The sequence below is a fragment of the Polypterus senegalus genome, chromosome 3, assembly GCF_016835505.1.
Source record: "Polypterus senegalus isolate Bchr_013 chromosome 3, ASM1683550v1, whole genome shotgun sequence".
Classification (NCBI taxonomy): Eukaryota; Metazoa; Chordata; class Cladistia; order Polypteriformes; family Polypteridae; genus Polypterus; species Polypterus senegalus.
Genome location: NC_053156.1, coordinates 65,445,029 through 65,462,909, shown reverse-complemented (window position 1 = coordinate 65,462,909; position 17,881 = coordinate 65,445,029). Strand labels below are relative to the sequence as shown.

The following is a 17,881-nucleotide window of genomic DNA, read 5'->3' as shown; positions in this document are numbered from 1 at the left end:
ACTCTTCGAATTGCATCAATTAGACGTCGAATCTTTAAAAATGAACTAGATCGTAAGCTAGACTATACAAAAAGGATTTATTGTTAAAATGCTTGTAAAATTGCTAGGACTGAATTTCTGTATATCATAAAGATATATCTATAACTTAATTTGATTTGACCGCAATGAAATATATATATATATATATATATATATATATATATATATATATATATATATATATATATATATATATATATATATATATGGGTTATTCAGTGCATTAAGTAAAAAAATCTTTGAATCTTTGAAACTATTCCGTTTTTATAAAGAACTGTTTTTTTAGTCCACTTTGCGTTTGATCTCAAATTTACGACAATACATACAGGGCGTATATACGTACAATACAAGTGTTGCTGTAATATAATGAATACCTTCATTTTAAAGAGTTTCTCTTCACATAGAAATAGAATAGCTAAAAACTGCTGACGACAAGGACAAGACAAATGGCAGTTGAAAGATTCTTATCATGTGAGCGATGTGATTCGGCTATCGGTCTATATACATTTTTTTTACTGCAATAGAAAATGATTACAATAGCGCTTGGTGGATAAAATAAGTCTATCTCGCAATTTAAAAAATGCAGCCCAAGCTACTAACGCTACCTCATTTTTAACTGAAAGACCCAGCCCTAGTCAGTGGATTGATGCCTTTGTCTGATCCACGCGATCTATCGCTGAATTTTCCATGTGTTTTTTTTTCAATTCGTTATGTATGCATGTATGTATGAATGTATGTATTTATGTATTCTCTTTAATGAAGCCATTCCCGAAGCAAGTCCACACATCAACACAATACCGTATGCCTATGCGATCGTAACTCCGGGTAAACATAGTTGGTTCTAGAAATTGCGCAAAAGAGAACCTACAGCTGAATTATTCCTTTTTATAGCATCTGTACAAGGCTGCACGGGCTCCTGCAAAGGCTGTGCGCGCGAGCCCCCACCCTACCCCTCCCCCACATCAGATGGGAAACCTCTTTAGCGCTTCCTCAATGAAAATACTACTCCATTCACCGGTTCCGTTCATTCATCAAATCACTGCAGTGTGGCGAAGAATAGAGTTTGATCATGGCACAACTCTTATCAATGAAGCGCTGACGTCAATCGGAATGTGGACGTCAGGTCACATGGGCGGCTGATTAAATATTAAAGCAACGGGTGCTGTCCGCGGTGCTGAAGTCAGACGCTCAAGCTACTGTAGATCTGAACGAGCGCATCGGCTTTTCAACAAAAGACACTCTGCAGTGAGGAAAAGCGGCCAATCTCACTTGTTTTGAGGTAAGAGGAAAAGATAAGTTGATGGATGTACCTACATAATAATAATAATAATAATAATAATAATAATAATAATAATAATAATAATACATTATTTATGTATGTACAACATTAGTATTAACTTACAGGAGTCGATTTTTATCAGTGTTTTAGTGGAGTCAATTATATCAACATGATGGAAAAGCAATTTAGATAACATCTTTTTAGCACACATCTCAGTAAACTGTTAACTATGACAAATATTTTGCTTGAATATTGTTACATCATGCAGATTACAAACAACAGTTCTCGTCCCTCGGTAAACATTCGCTCTCGAGACGCTAATATGTTTATTACATGTTTTTACCGTAGTTATTTAACTTTTTTACTTGTAAAGATAAGGCTTTAATTTAATCAGCTAGAAAACATTACTTCTGAACAACGTGAAGATTTTAAGTCGTTCAATACATGCTTCATGAAGTTTTGCTTCTTAAATAGTATTATTTACTGGGGGTGTTTGTTAGTTTGGGTGTGTATGGCAGCGGCACGCGACATCGACTTGGATTGTGCCCATTTCCTAAGGATAATGATGTACTTTATTGGTAAATGTATAGCTACTATCCTTTTGCAATAAATATGATTTCTTAAATACTTTTAGATCGTGCTTGGAGAGTTTATTTTATTAACCATGCAATGTCATTTAGCTTCTATACATAACTACAATTTGTGATTTAGAAAGTCGAGGTTTACAAGGGATACAACAAAATTAGTTTAAAGCATACGTGAAGAACATAAAGACTCCTATGGACTTCGGGTGGTGGTGATATAAATAGACAGAACAGGTAAACTGGAACTTTACTGAAAATAAAAATGAAAAGGAACTTCTTTGTACATGACGCGTGCAGACTAACCGGTACACTTTTGACGTCGGAAAACATGAGGCATAAATGAACAAAAAGTAAGACCAAAGGATAAGTATTTAGATGTTGATGGATCGCTAACAGGAGGGTGTAATTGATGTTAAACGTACTTAAAACGGCTTATTGGATGGCGCTTGAAACTCCTGCTAGTTTGCATAACCAAAAAATCCAGTTTATAGAAGTAAGCGAAGAATACCTAAATACTTAAAATAATCTGTTAAATAAAGGATTTGATGGAGTTGCTATAGAAACAGACGTACCCTATGGGCGTTCCAAAGGGTCTCCGGAGAACTGGAATTTCCAAGTATCTGGGTTGCCAGGACAACGACTTGAGCCCACAGCCACCCCCACATTAGATGCTGACCTTTTGCTTTGGTGACTCAGTATTGCGGAAAAGACCGCCAAGCGCTTGCTCTCGGATACTGCGAGGTGAAGAAGACGACTACGAGTTTAAATTGGGATGCTCCTTTATTGATTTATAGAAACCGCAGTTCACAATCTGTTGTTTTTACTTTCTAGTCTTGAATTGGTCATGAATTCAATTAATTAAGGGTGGATTTTGCAAAAGTTTTAAAACTTCCAGCAGTATTATACTTTACATGCTAAAATTACTTTATGAACCTATTCGTCTTTTGTTTAGTGATATAGAAATAATTCATCACCTGACGTAACTTTACACCTTGGGTATTCATAAACAATACTACGCGTTAATTGTATAGATCATAGTTCGCTTCCCGGGTCCCCCCTTCGTGTAGTTAATATGTTCTCTACGTGCAGGTTTCCTCCAAAAACATGCAGTTTTGGTGCATTGACGATCCTAAATTGGGATTGTTTCCTGCCTTGCGCCCTGTGTTGGCTGGGATTGGCTCCAACAGACCCCCGTGACCCTGTGGTTAGGATATGGCGGGTTGGATAATGGACGGATGGATGAACTTCGGTATAAAAGATCCAAGGGCTCTGGTTCGATAATCAGTTAAGCGTATTTTCTCATTGTAGCAGATTAGTCTATCGTGAAACTATATATAACATACACACATTTTATTTAAAACAAAGATGTTACAGTTTATGTAATTAAAACATGCGCTTACTTTACAGGGATCTCCAAACGCATTAGTCATGGAAGAGCGGTCCCAGTTTCAAAGCTTGTTTGTTGTCAGGTTGTAAGGAGAGTCAAGTATACTGCTACATCTTAACTTTTCTTGAAGAGCAGAACGATGCTCCTCAATTGTTATCAATCCCATGTGAAAGAACCAGATTGAGCCTGCAAACAAGATTTAGCCAGGTTCATTATCAGCGAATTAAAAACCCCTGAAGTATAGAGTGAGCAAGGATTTATGCCGAGGGACAGTATTGTGATTTTTGAGCGAACAGTGCGACAATTAATGAAATACATTTTCTTTGTCTACTAAAAATAACTGGCTTCTACCCTGCGCTACTCTATTCATATGCAACGTATATTTCAAGAAACAACAGAACGCGGTGCATTTTGAACGATTTTTACAAAATGTTTCCAAAGTGAGTTTACTTTTTACACATTTGCATTTAATGAATATAGCTTTAGCAAGAACATCACTATCAATCTAAAGTTGTGATAATAAATCTCCTAAATCCCTCCTTAGTATCTATAGGTACCTGCTAGGTTTTTCCTGTACGAAGCTGTCTTATTAAATTAAGAAAGTCTATTCTGCGACCACTTTGGGAACCTGCTTTCATAGCGTCTTTTACTCCAAGAGTATGCCTAAGGATGGACTATAGGATCCTCTTCAGGGTTTTATCTGCCTTGCTTTGGTTTCTGACAGGATAAGCTGCTGGTCTCTGATGAACGTCCTCACATGGATAATAAACGAGTATGAAAAAAATCTACCAACCTATTTATTTTTTCTATATGCAAAAATCTTTGCTGGTTCTTCAAAACATCATCAAGGTTAATGTTTTTTAAATACAGATGTCTCTGATCAAACACTACAAAAACTTTGACAAAGTTATTAATGAATACTTACAGCCTTCACTTTGAGATCTGGTGGAGTATCACTTTCCATATAATAATAATAATAATAATAATAATAATAATAATAATAATAATAGATTTTATTTATATCGCGCTTTATATTTAACAATCTCAAAGTGCTACAAAATAAGAATAAAATTAACAAACAAAAATCTATAGAAATAATTTAACAAAAAGCCTTTCTAAAAGATAAGTTTTTAGGTTTCGTTTGAAGGCATCGATCGACTGTGGGGCTCTCAAGTAGTCGGGGAGGGAATTCCACAGCCTCGGCGCCACTGAAGAAAAGGCCCTATCACCGATACTGCTAAGTTTAGTTCTGGGAACTTGAAGAGTGTTAGTATGCACAGAGCGGAGGGTGCGTGAGGAAGTATGAGGGATAAGGAGTTCCTGTAGATAGAGGGGAGCAGATCCATAGATGCACTAATGGGTAAGGAGGGAAACCTTGTACTCAATTCTAAGTGGTACAGGGAGCCAGTGAAGGGTTTTCAAGATAGGAGTGATGTGGTTATGCTTTCGCAGCCTCATCAGGATCCTGACAGCGCTTTTCTGAATGTACTGGAGTCTCTGGATACTCTTGCCAGGAATCCCAATGAGGAGCGCATTACAGTAATCCAGCCTGGACGAGACAAAGGCATGGACAAGCCTCTCTGCATCTGCCAGGGTAATTGTTGGACGGAGTTTAGCAATGTTCCTGAGATGGTGAAAAGATGACTTACAGAGATGTTTAATGTGGGTGTCAAAAGTTAGTTGAGAATCCATTTTAACACCCAAGTTTGTAACAAATGTAGAAAGAGGTATCTTTTTTCCAGAAAAAAGTGATACTGGTGATGGTAGTGGAACGAAGCTGGTGTGGTGTGTCAACTAAAATGGCTTCTGTTTTAGATCTGTTTAGCTGAAGGAAGTTGAGCCTCATCCATGCCTCTATTTCCTCCAAACAAATAGTCAGTGTAGATGTTGGCAGATGAGCAGTAGAGGAGGTGGGAGTAGTCCTAAGATAAAGCTGAGTGTCATCGGCATAACAGTGAAAAGAAAAACCATGTCTGCTAATAAAACTTCCAAGGGGGAGCATATAAATGATGAAAAGGATGGGGCCCAACACAGAGCCCTGTGGAACACCACAGGTAACATTATGGGTGTGAGATTTTGCGCTGCCAAGTGCGACAGTTCTATTGGTCAAATAAGATGTAAACCAATTTTGAACAGTTCCTGAAAGTCCAATGGTGTATTGCAGATGGTGAAGAAGAATATTATAATCAATTGTATCAAAAGCAGCTGTCAGGTCAAGGAGAATGAGCAAAGAAGGAGAACCAGCATCTGTTGACATCAGAAGGTCATTTGTGACCCTGACCAGGGCTGTTTTGGTGCTATGGCCAGGGCGAAAAAAAATATGTTACTACAAACATAATGAATGAAACACATAAACTACTTTCTTTTTGAACAAAAAATGTCTTTCAGCACCAGAGTAGAGAAATTATTGTATAATAAGTAAATTCACTTTTGTGGCTCAATACTACAACTGATTTGGATATTGACAGGCAAAATGCTAAACCACCAGACTGTCCACTCATTCATGCACATCCACTGTCTCTTATATGACATCATATTAGAGAGACCGGTTAGCTTAATATACATTTCTTTGGGTGGTAAAGGATAAATAGTGCATCCGGACAAAACCTATGCAGGGCAGATGAAAGTTTATGCATACTGCAGTTAGACTGTGACAGACACAGGGATTGTACCTGCAGGTTATGAGCTGTGATGGAGTACAACTGACCAACACATTCCTCCCTTATACGCATTATCCACTCCAAGTTTGACATAGCACATCTTATGTACACAATCACTATATAATTCTTTACATTCAAAGTATAACACAAGACGTAAATATTTGTGATATAATCACTGGTATATTCCAGTTCTACATCTTTAATGAAGAACGTACATAGTATACAAAATATAAAGTTTAGAATGACCTTTCAGTTTTTAAAAAACACCAATCTTTATGGAATCTCATATTAATAACTAGCATATAAATATGTTATTCTTCTCTGCTGAAATTGTGTAATTTTGAAATTTAAATATTTGTATCATATAACCAGGCACATGCTTCTATACGGTATATTTTTTAATTGAAATATTTATTTCTTAATAAGATTCCTACTGATCATCCATTGTTTTTGTGGTTTAGTTTGTACTGGAAGGTAAGGTGTATAATTCACCAGTTTCTTTAATGTACATGGAATCCTTTTCTTTTTCACACATTCTCTTAAAATTGTGCCTTTAAAAAAATGACAAAAAAAAAAAGAATATTAAAAATAAAACTAAATTTTTTTTCTGTCCATTTTGTTTCCCCTAGGGGCTTTACAGATATGGTCTGGTCTAAGCACACTGCAAGTGCTGTGTTTCTGCTTATCCTGACCCTCGTCAACTTACATTATGTTAGCCTTGCCCCTGTAGCACTGGAGATTCAAGAAGGACATATGCACGAGTCTCCCCCTGCCAATGAAAACATACAACACCTTGACATTAAGTCAAACCAGGAGAAACCTCAAGAAAATGGGAAAGATGTACCAGAAAGAGGTAAAGAAAATGATAGGGAACTACAGATCAGATCTCTCTCTTATTACCCAGGATCCAAGAACAGTCAAAGCAATAGTGATGAACTATTTAAAGACATTGACCCAAAAACATTAGCTGCAGTTCTTCTTGAAGCTCTTAATGAGAATCAAGGTGCAGGACAAGAGCAGAAGGAAGGAGAGACTTTAGCAGAACTAGTACAGCAACAAGAAGCTCAACGACGAGATGAAGACCGGTTGACAGAGAATGTGAAAAGTCATACCTGGGCTGGAAGTGCAACTAAAATGAGAGGAGAGGATGGACCTGAATGGAAGAGGCAGCGGCAGCAGCTTGCAGAGAGTTCAAAAACTACTGACGAGCAAGGGCTAACTCCACAAGAGTTAGAAAACTTGCAAGTCATGCTAAAAGAGCTTCAGAAGTTCAGTACAGCCACCAAGAGGGAGAGAGCCTCCAAAGAACCTAACAGTTTGCTTTCACTGGATAGATACACTACTGAAAAACAGAACAACTTTGACTCTGGAGAGAATGATATTCTTAAGGAACTGGCTACTTATGAAGAGCTTGTTGGCAGTCAACATGCGAAAGGAGCAAAAAACAAAGAAGAACGCGAGGTACTTCAAAGAGGGAAAACTAAACCAATGGCAAAGTTCTTCCAAGGATTTAAAGACTATGATTCAGATGAGGAGGCAGAAGCTGAGGAAGAGGAGGTGAGGAGGCAAGTAGCTGAAGCAGAAAAAGCTAGGGAGGAGGAGGAGAAGTTAACAGATATGGCTTCAGACCTCCTTTTGCAATACCTCCTGAAACAAGAAGGAACCTCTGAGGATAAGGACAACCATGGAAAAGAAGACGGCTACCAGGATGAGTCTAAAAAGAGTTTAGAGCTAACAGAAGAAGAACAGGAAGAAGAGGAGGAGGAGAGACGAGGGGAAGAAAATGATGACAATGCAGCTGAAGACAAGCGATCAAATGAGGAAAATGGGGAGGAAGGTGGTGATGATATTGATCCTCAAACAATTGACAAACTTATCGAAATCTCAAGCAAGCTTCACCTCCCTGCTGATGATGTAATTGACATTATCAATGATGTAGAGAAGAAGAAGAAAGATGCCCCAGAGCGGGCTGAGCCCAAACACCATCCCACTCCTAAAGACCATATTAGAGCTCCATCAGCTCCACAGATAGCTCAGCCACAGCCAGTACATCAGCATCAAAAACAAAAGTCAATTCAGCACATGCCTGCAAGCATGTATTACCCTAAATATCCACCACAGAGGTCTAGGCATCACATCAATACAGATATTTCTTTGAGCAACAGAATAGATAACAACCTAGATTACGATGAAATACCCATGGCAATTCCAAGACGATACCATCCAAAGCAGGCCCAGCAGATCACGTTCTCCAACTACATCAGACCTAGGACATACCAGCCTCCGTTTCGTCGACAGTACTACTATCCCCCTCGTCCTGCACTCATGCAGAGAGAAGAAGACTATTATGATGAGACCCAAGATAACGAAGAAGAGTTGGAGAACTTCATTGAAAAGATCCTGTTCAAGCATCCTGAAGTGTTTCAGTGAATTCAATGCATCCAAAAGTGTTAGAAAAAAGTGGGAGTGATACATTTTTTTTTTTTAAATGTCTGTGGAATTATATCAGGTAATTTATGCATGAGATAGTCAACATTACTGGGCATTCCAATCCGAAGCAAATTCAGTGACAAGAGAAGGACATTAATCCAAACACAGATGTTAACTTGAACCTTTCTAAAACAAATTCAGAAATGAGAAGGTGTAGTTTTCAGGTGCCAAACCAATTCACTTAAAAATAGAATAAATGAAAAAGAAACCAATATGCTATTCAATTCTATCCCTTCTCAAATAGAGGCCCCATGAATGACGTCATTTAAACATTGATAACCCTGAGGATGCCATCTGCTAATGTAGAAACAGCTATACCTCAGACGATTCCTGACATTTCTGCTACTGGTAAAAGTCAGCACCATTCCACCAAGCATCTGTGATGGGTTTTGTTTTTTCTTTTAGAACAAATATGCAAGATAACAATGGTCTGATTGTTCAATCAGTAAGAATTTCTTAAGTTAACTGACTTAGTTTACTTAAATGCAATTGTCAACAAAACATTTCTTACATGTGTTAATTACCTGCATTTAATTCAAATTGACTTCATGAGATAACGTTAAACCAGTTGACATTTCTTACCATAATACAGTAATAATGTGCTTGGTTGAATTAAACATACTCTACTGCAGGTGAAATAAGGTGAATTTGACCGTGCAGCCCATAAGGAGCATCTAGAATAGTACCATGACATATAACCACTACAAATGCTACATTTATTATAGAAATAAAGTGGTCCATTATTATTTGAAGATATTTAGCTAAATATTATTACACAGGTCCAATAATAATAACAACAATAATAGGGAAAATCATACATTTTAGCGATGACACAATCAACTGCTAATCCATTGTGAGATTACAACATAACAAGAGATGAATGCATCTATTAATGTAATCAGTGGTGGAATGTGACAGGACCATGGCCAGATGATATATATGGCAGATTAATTATACATATTTAAACTGTTCAAGAATAATTCATAAACACAGAAAACAATTATCCTGCAAATTAAAAACTATTAGGTATATCTGGTTTTCTGCTTTCAAGACACCTTGTAAACTGCACATTCTCAACAATGCCCTTGTCGTAATGCCTTTAATAATATTAACAAAAACCAACCTTTTTTATTCCACAGATTTTCTTTCCCAGTATTATGTTATCATTGACATGAGTATCCTGTAAGGCATAGTATTACAAGGTTGTAGACTGGGCATGACCTCCAGTCTTCACTCTTCTCAGAATGCCTGAGGTAGTAGTTAAAATAATCAAAGCTTGCCAAGGTTATTGTGAATTAGTCTTGTCAAGAAACATTACTCTGAATACTATTATGCAGTTGCTCTTGATGATGAAAAGACAAAAAAAGGAACCATCATACATTCCAAAAAGTAGTTGCCTTACAGTAGCCCCAGAGTGTTGGCAGGGAGCTGGTATCATGCTCAGGTATGTATGGCTTGAGTGTCTGACAGCAGTGCAGTCAGTGGTACCCAGCAGCCCTAGTCAGGCATGCTGTTTTGTGGTGTAACAGTGTTAGCTTTATTTCCCCCCAAGTCTATGGATCACCAGCACTGGAAAGGGAAAACAAATCCACTACCAATAGAAAGACCCTGTGGACTGTCTTGCTATTTAGAACACTGAGATCTGAAGAAGACTGCACGTGTGTTTGGTCTGCATCCGTCAACTACTGTGGCAAGCGTATTGCTTCTTTAAAAACAAATATGTAAAAGAAAAATTACAAAAAAACCCTGACTTGTAAGTCTTGTAAAAGAATCTTGTTTTGGTGTTCTATAGATGTACTTGTATTTAATAAAATGCATTGACTTGATGTAAATAGCATGTTTATTACTAGTTTTGCTATTAAAATATAAATAAAAGCAACTATTTTATTAAAATTCAGTTTTCCAGTTCCTTTGAAACTACTGAACAGAATCCAGATAGTCGTTTAGTTTTTAAATTCACCCATTCATTCCGTCAATGTAATATATGCCTGTGAATAAATGAAAATAACAATCTACAAAAGGGAAATTTTAAATGGGTTAAGCAGAACCTAAGACTCCAAATTGACCAGATGGGCCCGAAGCAGCTTTGGAGAAGCTCACTTAAACAGGCATAATAACATAATCTATTTTTCATTTCAGAAAAATGGTGTGACTGGAGAACTAAAAGACTGAGTATGTCAAGAGCGCTAACAGAGAGCTATAGATTCAGATGCCCTGCTTTCCTTGGGTGTGGCAAAGCAGGAAACAAAAATAAATAAATAAATTTCAACCAAAATGATGAATGGCAGGAGGAAAATGTTTACTTTGGTAAAGTTTTAAAAAGTTTGGTTTCAAAGGATGACCTCAGATCTTGACATACTGTATAGTTGGAGTAAGTAGTATAACTTCAGGTTAGGAGCAACGAGCATCAAAAGTGTTTTGTGACAAAATGAATTGGATGTAAATGCTTATTTCTATCATTATTTCACTGAATATTTTAACCAGGCTGAACCCAGCTTTGATAAAGTCTTTAACAACATTTTTGCCCTACTAGGCACTACTTAATATGTGTCTGTCATGTATGTAAACCAATGAACTCTTGTGAGATATTAACTACTGAAATCACCCTTAACTGCAATAAAATTATTAAAGAAAAGCAAACATTAACACAACTAAGAAATAACATCCATCGGTTTTATATTTCTTTTACAGTACATTGTAACAAAGAAGCTGCAGCGTATAATAGCAGCATTAGGCAGAAAGCAGGGCAGACTCATGCAGTGTACTGGCTGCAACAAAGGAGTTTAAAGTCAAAGGGTGCCAGTTTAGTTCCTTTATGTCACTCACTGTGTGACCATGATCAAGTCAATAGACCCGACTCTGCTCAAAATCTAAAAAATATCAGTAAATGCTCTCAACATATCCTGAATATACTAGTCATCTTGGATAAAGGCATAAGCAAAAAGTGTAATAAAAAATATTCTGACAAACTTTCATACCTGGTCAAGTAATTGTTACCAATTGTCCTTATTCACATAACTTTGAAATGTGTGAAAAAGCCTAAATATTTGGAGAAAATGTACATTGACAATAGTGAGAGAATACAGATTCTACAGTGAGTGAACAAGGGTTTTGAATTCAAAGTCCCTGGAGTCAAAGTTAACATGCAGCAGCGATCACCACCGTATAAGTTTGACAATAAAATCCTTCCAACATTTTTTAAAACTGCTTTCTCCAACACACATGACTGTGGGGTGGTAACAACTATTGGAGGAGCCCATGGGCAAATGGCATTAACAATCCCTGGAAGATGAACACATGGCAGAACACCTCCATGAATACACCAACTCTCAGTCCCAGAAGGTGTGGACATCTTTGTGTAGGAGGAAAGGGAACTGTTGGAAGAACCCCCATAGGTAAAAGGTGAAATACTAACTACACATTGCAAACCCACTGACCACTGAATCATCACTTTGCACAATAATAACATATAACCATCTTTTTTTCTGAATCCACTTTATTCTTTACATGGTTGAGGAAAACAAGAATGTACCCTTGCGGTTGAGTGTTTAGGTCACAATCACATTTGGATGGATTGTTACTGCATCACAGGGCACATCTGTGCACACTGGACTAATTTATAGTAAAAAAAATCATATGTCTGAGATGTGGTAGGGAAAATAGTATGTGGTAAACACTGTAACAGAATAAGATGCTTCTCGCACCCTTGTACCCTCAGACTATACGTCAGACACCAGGTAAAAGTCCAAAGATGATATTTATTATAATAAGTGCACAAAGCACGCTCCTCTCCACAATTCACAATAACAATAAACCACAATAATAAACAATCCTCCACTCCCAGGCGCTTAGCCACCCTGCCTCCCAACTCAGCTCATCGTCTGGGAGCTCCCACAGTCCTTTTATATTCCCTGACCCGGAGGTGTTCCTTCCCAACAGTCCACAAGTCCTTATTCCTTCCGGGTCAGGGTAAATAATGTTTTTCTCACCCCGGAAGCCCGTCGCTCTTCCTATGACGAACTTCCGGGTCATAGGGCATGAAGAACTCTTCGGTCCTCCCTGCAGCTCCCTCTCGTGGCCCCCATGGCATCCAGCAGGGAGGTGCATAAAAACTACATGGTCCATAATGCCCTGCTGGTCTTCTGGGGACCTCCATGCTGCAAGGAGGGCTCCACCTGGCGGCTTGGGGGTATTGGCCGGGGTACATGGCCGGCCATATCTTACAGTATTCCCCAGCGACGAATTATAAAGATTCGGAGCGGCCTGCCCCGAGAGGGAAGTCTTCCTCCAAGAGGACGCGTCATCCGGGCTCTGACTGCGTTGCCTCTGTCCTCGAGCAAACCTTGGGGGGACGGTGTACCTCCTGTCTCCCCGGGGACATTGGCGCCACTCGTGACCCGGTCGCTGGCAATTGTAGCACCGACGAAGTCCTCCTGGTTGGCTCTTTTCCCGAGACCTGAAACATCTCGGGAACTCGGTCAGCTCCACCCTTTCCCCCGCCAAGGAGGGTTTTCTGGCCGCCTCGCTGCTCTCCGCCCTTTTTCCCACCTTGTCAGGAGACCCACGGTGTATTTCGGGGATCTCCTGCTTACTCTGTCGGCGACAGCTTGAGTCTCTCTATTAGAAAGAGAGCCTCTTTGCTGTTTGCATGCCCGTTGACTTTAAAGAAACCAGAGCGGCGTCTTCAGCACCGCATCGCTCGAGAGACAGCACTTTTCAGCTGCTCTGGTACGATCAGTGCTTCCACCGCCCTTCTGTCATCACACCACACTCGTTTGTAGGGCTCGTAGTGACTTGGCACCCGCTACTAATTAAACGCGGGCCCGCGTCACTCTGTGTCCCCTTATTCTGTATGCGGTACGGTAAAACTCACCTGTACCGCCAAATCAATCATAATGGGAGACTCCTGACCAAATCGCCGTAGGAATTCATCCACCCTCCTTAAAGGCGCTTCGGCCGCTGCTCCCAGATCCCCAGTGATCTTCTTTATTGTCTCCACCACCTGTAAAAATTTGTGCACGGGCTGAAGCAACTTTTCCAGCTCGTGCACGTCCAAAAAGTTACTTAATTCACCCGGAGGCATGCTCGAGCCATCATTAGCCTTACCCTCCGGGTGGGAGCCAATAAACACGGCCGCTCCTGGCGCGGGCTCAGACAGGTCCCGCAAAGGGAGCCTGGGATTTGGAGTTCTTTTGGAGGACCGCGGTGCCGCTTTTGGCTGACTGTGATCCGTCTGTATCAATTTATCGACGGACCGATCAATCATTTCCGGACCTCCTTACCTTTTGTAGGAGAGCGGTACTTGATCGCCTCCCTTTCCCCTTGAAAAACTCAAGTCCGTCTTTTCTTGGGCGAAGCCACAAACAGCTGGATCGGAACGTCACCTTCCTGGAATCCCTTGTGGTAGGTCACGTGTCCTCGCCGGCACCCGTAATGCGGAAGTGCTTCGGGTTACTCGTTTGCCTGAATGAGAGCGCGCCATCGCCTTCGGGTCTGTCTTCTGCCTCCGCAGAGCCTTGGATGGACATCTGGGAGGTATGTACATGGGACATCATGTGTTAATTTAAAAAGATTATTCAGTACATTCCCCGTACATACCTCGTCGGTGACGTCCTCCTCGAAATCTCTCCCGAAATGCGTAGCAGCTCCATAGCTCCTCTTGGCGCAGGCAATGCCGAGCGCTAGACCTCCGCTGTTGCTGGCGCTCTGCTTTGTCTTCTTCTTCCCCATGACGGACTTGATAAAGATGAGGTTTCTGGCGATTTTTCTGTGTGTGTCGTGACGCTGTCTTCCCGGGATATTCTGTCCACAATAAATTTTTAAATTCAGGTCCTCTGCCAAACTGACGGCCAGAGAATCCTGCCGGCTACGCCAATTGTAACAGAATAAGTGCTTTCTCGCACCCTTGTACCCTCAGACTATACGTCAGACACCAGGTAAAAGTCCAAAGATGATATTTATTATAATAAGTGCACAAAGCACGCTCCTCTCCACAATTCACAATAACAATAAACCACAATAATAAACAATCCTCCACTCCCAGACGCTTAGCCACCCTGCCTCCCAACTCAGCTCATCGTCTGGGAGCTCCCACAGTCCTTTTATATTCCCTGACCCGGAGGTGTTCCTTCCCAACAGTCCACAAGTCCTTATTCCTTCCGGGTCAGGGTAAATAATGTTTTTCTCACCCCGGAAGCCCGTCGCTCTTCCTATGCGAACTTCCGGGTCATAGGGCATGAAGAACTCTTGGTCCTCCCTGCAGCTCCCTCTCGTGGCCCCCATGGCATCCAGCAGGGAGGTGCATAAAAACTACATGGTCCATAATGCCCTGCTGGTCTTCTGGGGACCTCCATGCTGCAAGGAGGGCTCCACCTGGCGGCTTGGGGGTATTGGCCGGGGTACATAGCCAGCCATATCTTACAACACCTATGAAGACATATAATATAATAGAATAACTGAGCCAAAAATTATGGTTATGATAGCTGTGAGATAGCAGGATTAATCATGGCCTTACTATACGACCAACTAATAAAATCACATTAATCCATTATTCTATTAGAAGATCACAGGACATTATGGCAGCGGGGGGCTGGTGCCCAGCTCGGGGTTTGTTTCCTGCCTTGTGCCCTGTGTTGGCTGGGATTGGCTCCAGCAGACCCCTGTGACCCTATATAGCGGGTTGGATAATGGATGGATGGATGAAGGACATTATGGCCTATCCTGGCAGTAGCAGGTGTAACACAGGATTTAACACTTGACAATATGCCAGTCCATTGCAGGCTCTGGAATTGGCAATAAACCTAACCAGCAGGTTTTTAGAGATTTGGGGGCGCCTCTGGAGAATCTAGAAGAAAACCCATGCAGATAAAGGGAGAACTTGCAAACTCGGCATGGACAATGTTGGGACAAGAATTCAAATCAAAGACACCATGTTTATGAGGCAGCAGCAGTACCCTCTGCACCAGCATGTTCAGTTAAGTTTCGTTGTATATACAGTTGTTCACTTCCCATTTACAAGCTTACTGTAGAGCTTCCATTCTATTTAGAGCCCCTGTGCTAAGATCCAGAAAGTTAACTTTATAAACAGACATCCACATGAAATGGCACTGCAAAAAACAAAAAAATAAAAACAGAGAATGGGCAAGAGATTAGCAAAAGCAAATAATAATGATCAAAATATTATTAAAGAAAATAAGAAAAAAATAACACTAACAGAACAAAAAGAACAATTTAGCTATTAGCTAACTATAGTTTGACAGACTGAATGACCACCTCACATTTGTAAAGGTTCTGGTCTAAAAGCCTCTGCAACAGCCCTAACAAGTATTTGTATTGCTAAAATAACTATTTTTGTGCAAATGCCAAGACTGATGTAAGTTCTACCATACTGAAATGCAGATCATTCCAGTGAGGACATGTAACTAAATGATCTGCTGTCTTTCCTGGAGAGGTCTCATTAATGATTAGAGTTTTAAGCAGATCTGAATCTGGAGATGGAAATTTGAATGCTGACATATAGGTATCGATCACTTAAGTGAAAAAATAATAATACTTTACATTTATATAGCACTTTTCTCACTACTCAAAGCACTCTCCATGCAGGAAGAACCTGAGACACAAACCCATGATCTCTTCACTGCAAGGCAGCAGCATTACCATGGCACCACAGGGAAAGAATGTATGAAATGACAACTTAATACTCAACTCCACAAGAAGAGAATTTGAGCATCAGTTATGGAAGTCAATTAAGTGACTTAAGAATTGCAGATATAGTTGCTTATATTTGTCTTAATTGTGATGCATGCCTATGTGCTTTTGAATTACCAATGGAGTGTTAAAAACAATTCTGCCAGACTAACAAGAAAACTATAGTTAAATCTGCTTCATCTGAATTAATAAACTAGCTTTTCTGCTTTCAGTTATAATCAATAATACATATTTTCATTTCTTGGGCTTCTCTGGTGATATAAGTGAGTGACATTATTGATCTCTTGCACCTTGGTCACATTAAATGTTGTCATACATTGGCAGAACAGATATGATTAAGAAGATATAAGGAATGTAAAAGTTCATTTGTGATTATATAAAAAGAGGAAAATGTACTAGAATATTTATTCTGTTAATGCACCATAAAAACACATACCTAGACTAGAAACCGTACAGAGAAAGAGAGCACAGTAAAGGGAACATTCTATTCAGTCTGTCTGGGATTTTTCTTTACACTAATTTGTCAAGACCTGTCTATACACATCCAAACAAAAGTAATGTAGCAAATTAAAGATATCACAATCTATTCCAAAATGAAAATACATACAGTAGATGTCTTTCATTTTTTTCTAGGTTATGTTTCTGGGAGAGTGGTGCTTATTCAGACAGCTACAGGCACAAGGCAGGGGATGGAAAAAGCATCTACTGTTGAGTATACTTGTATGCAAACTCATACTCAGCCAGACTGTGGGAGGAAGCTAGATTCTCTGGAGAAAACCCACACAAACATGAGGAGATCTGTCCTAGTCTACATGAACAAAGTAGGCTTTAGAATTTGCAATGCAGCAGAAGGCTGTCAATTCAGTCTCCCCTACTGACTCAATGCCTGAATCTGGGGGAGTCAATTAACCTTTTACTTCTTATTACTGAAGTCTGAAAACGCCTTATTAAGTTATGATTATTTCTCAACGCTGGACAAAAACATGAACACAGTAAAACTAGTGTAAATATACTTGTTTTAAGTTCACAGATAAGGCACTGCAGTTGAGTGTCAAATCTAAGTTTAAGTGTTATTTGAAATGAACATCTAGGTTAAAGGGAAAAAATAAATAAAAATATGTATTATTCCATTAGGTGACAAGATGCATAATAGACATGTCTCAAGATAGACTTTCTTTTGGTGTCTTATGTTTGAACTAAACTGTTCTCCTTGTGTTCATTTAGGGCAACTCTAAAATTGGTTAATTATGCATAGGTTTGCTTTGTTGTGGACAGGCATCCCATCTAGTATTTGTACCTGGCCATCACCCAGTGTTACTGACACAGCCTGTTTGGAAATGGCATCTTCAAGAAATGGACAACTAGATTAACTTAATCCCTTTAACACAACCTATAATAAAGCAGCTAATTTTAATGCTTGGCTATGTCCAATGCAGAGGTGCAGCTGTTAGTAGAGGCAGCTGCTAAATGGTTTAATTGACCCTCATTAGCCTAATTATTATGTTCATGGCAATGGGTTAATTGGTACTAATTGGTCTGATTGAGCCCAGCTGGGCAAACAGTCTCTTTAACATGGAGGATCTGAGAGGGCATAGGGCAGCATAAACAGAGAGAAGTGTCTGTCAGAGCTAGGAAAAATGCCATTCAAGGTGAGGAGGGGTGGCAGAAATTAAACCTACAGTTGAGGATAAAGGAACATTTAGAGAATTTGGATGCAACCATGAAAAGAGGTCGC

General features: G+C 39.7%; 1 protein-coding gene across 1 annotated transcript; it reads left to right on the top strand.

Moving 5' to 3' along the window:
- Positions 1 to 1,137: 1,137 nt before the first annotated feature.
- vgf (VGF nerve growth factor inducible) lies at positions 1,138 to 10,332 on the top strand. The gene is made up of 2 exons (XM_039747386.1): positions 1,138 to 1,318; positions 6,579 to 10,332. Exon 2 carries the CDS (start codon positions 6,592 to 6,594, stop codon positions 8,377 to 8,379), a length of 1,788 nt encoding a protein of 595 aa, XP_039603320.1. The 5' UTR covers positions 1,138 to 1,318; positions 6,579 to 6,591; the 3' UTR covers positions 8,380 to 10,332.
- The last annotated feature ends 7,549 nt before the right edge of the window (positions 10,333 to 17,881 follow it).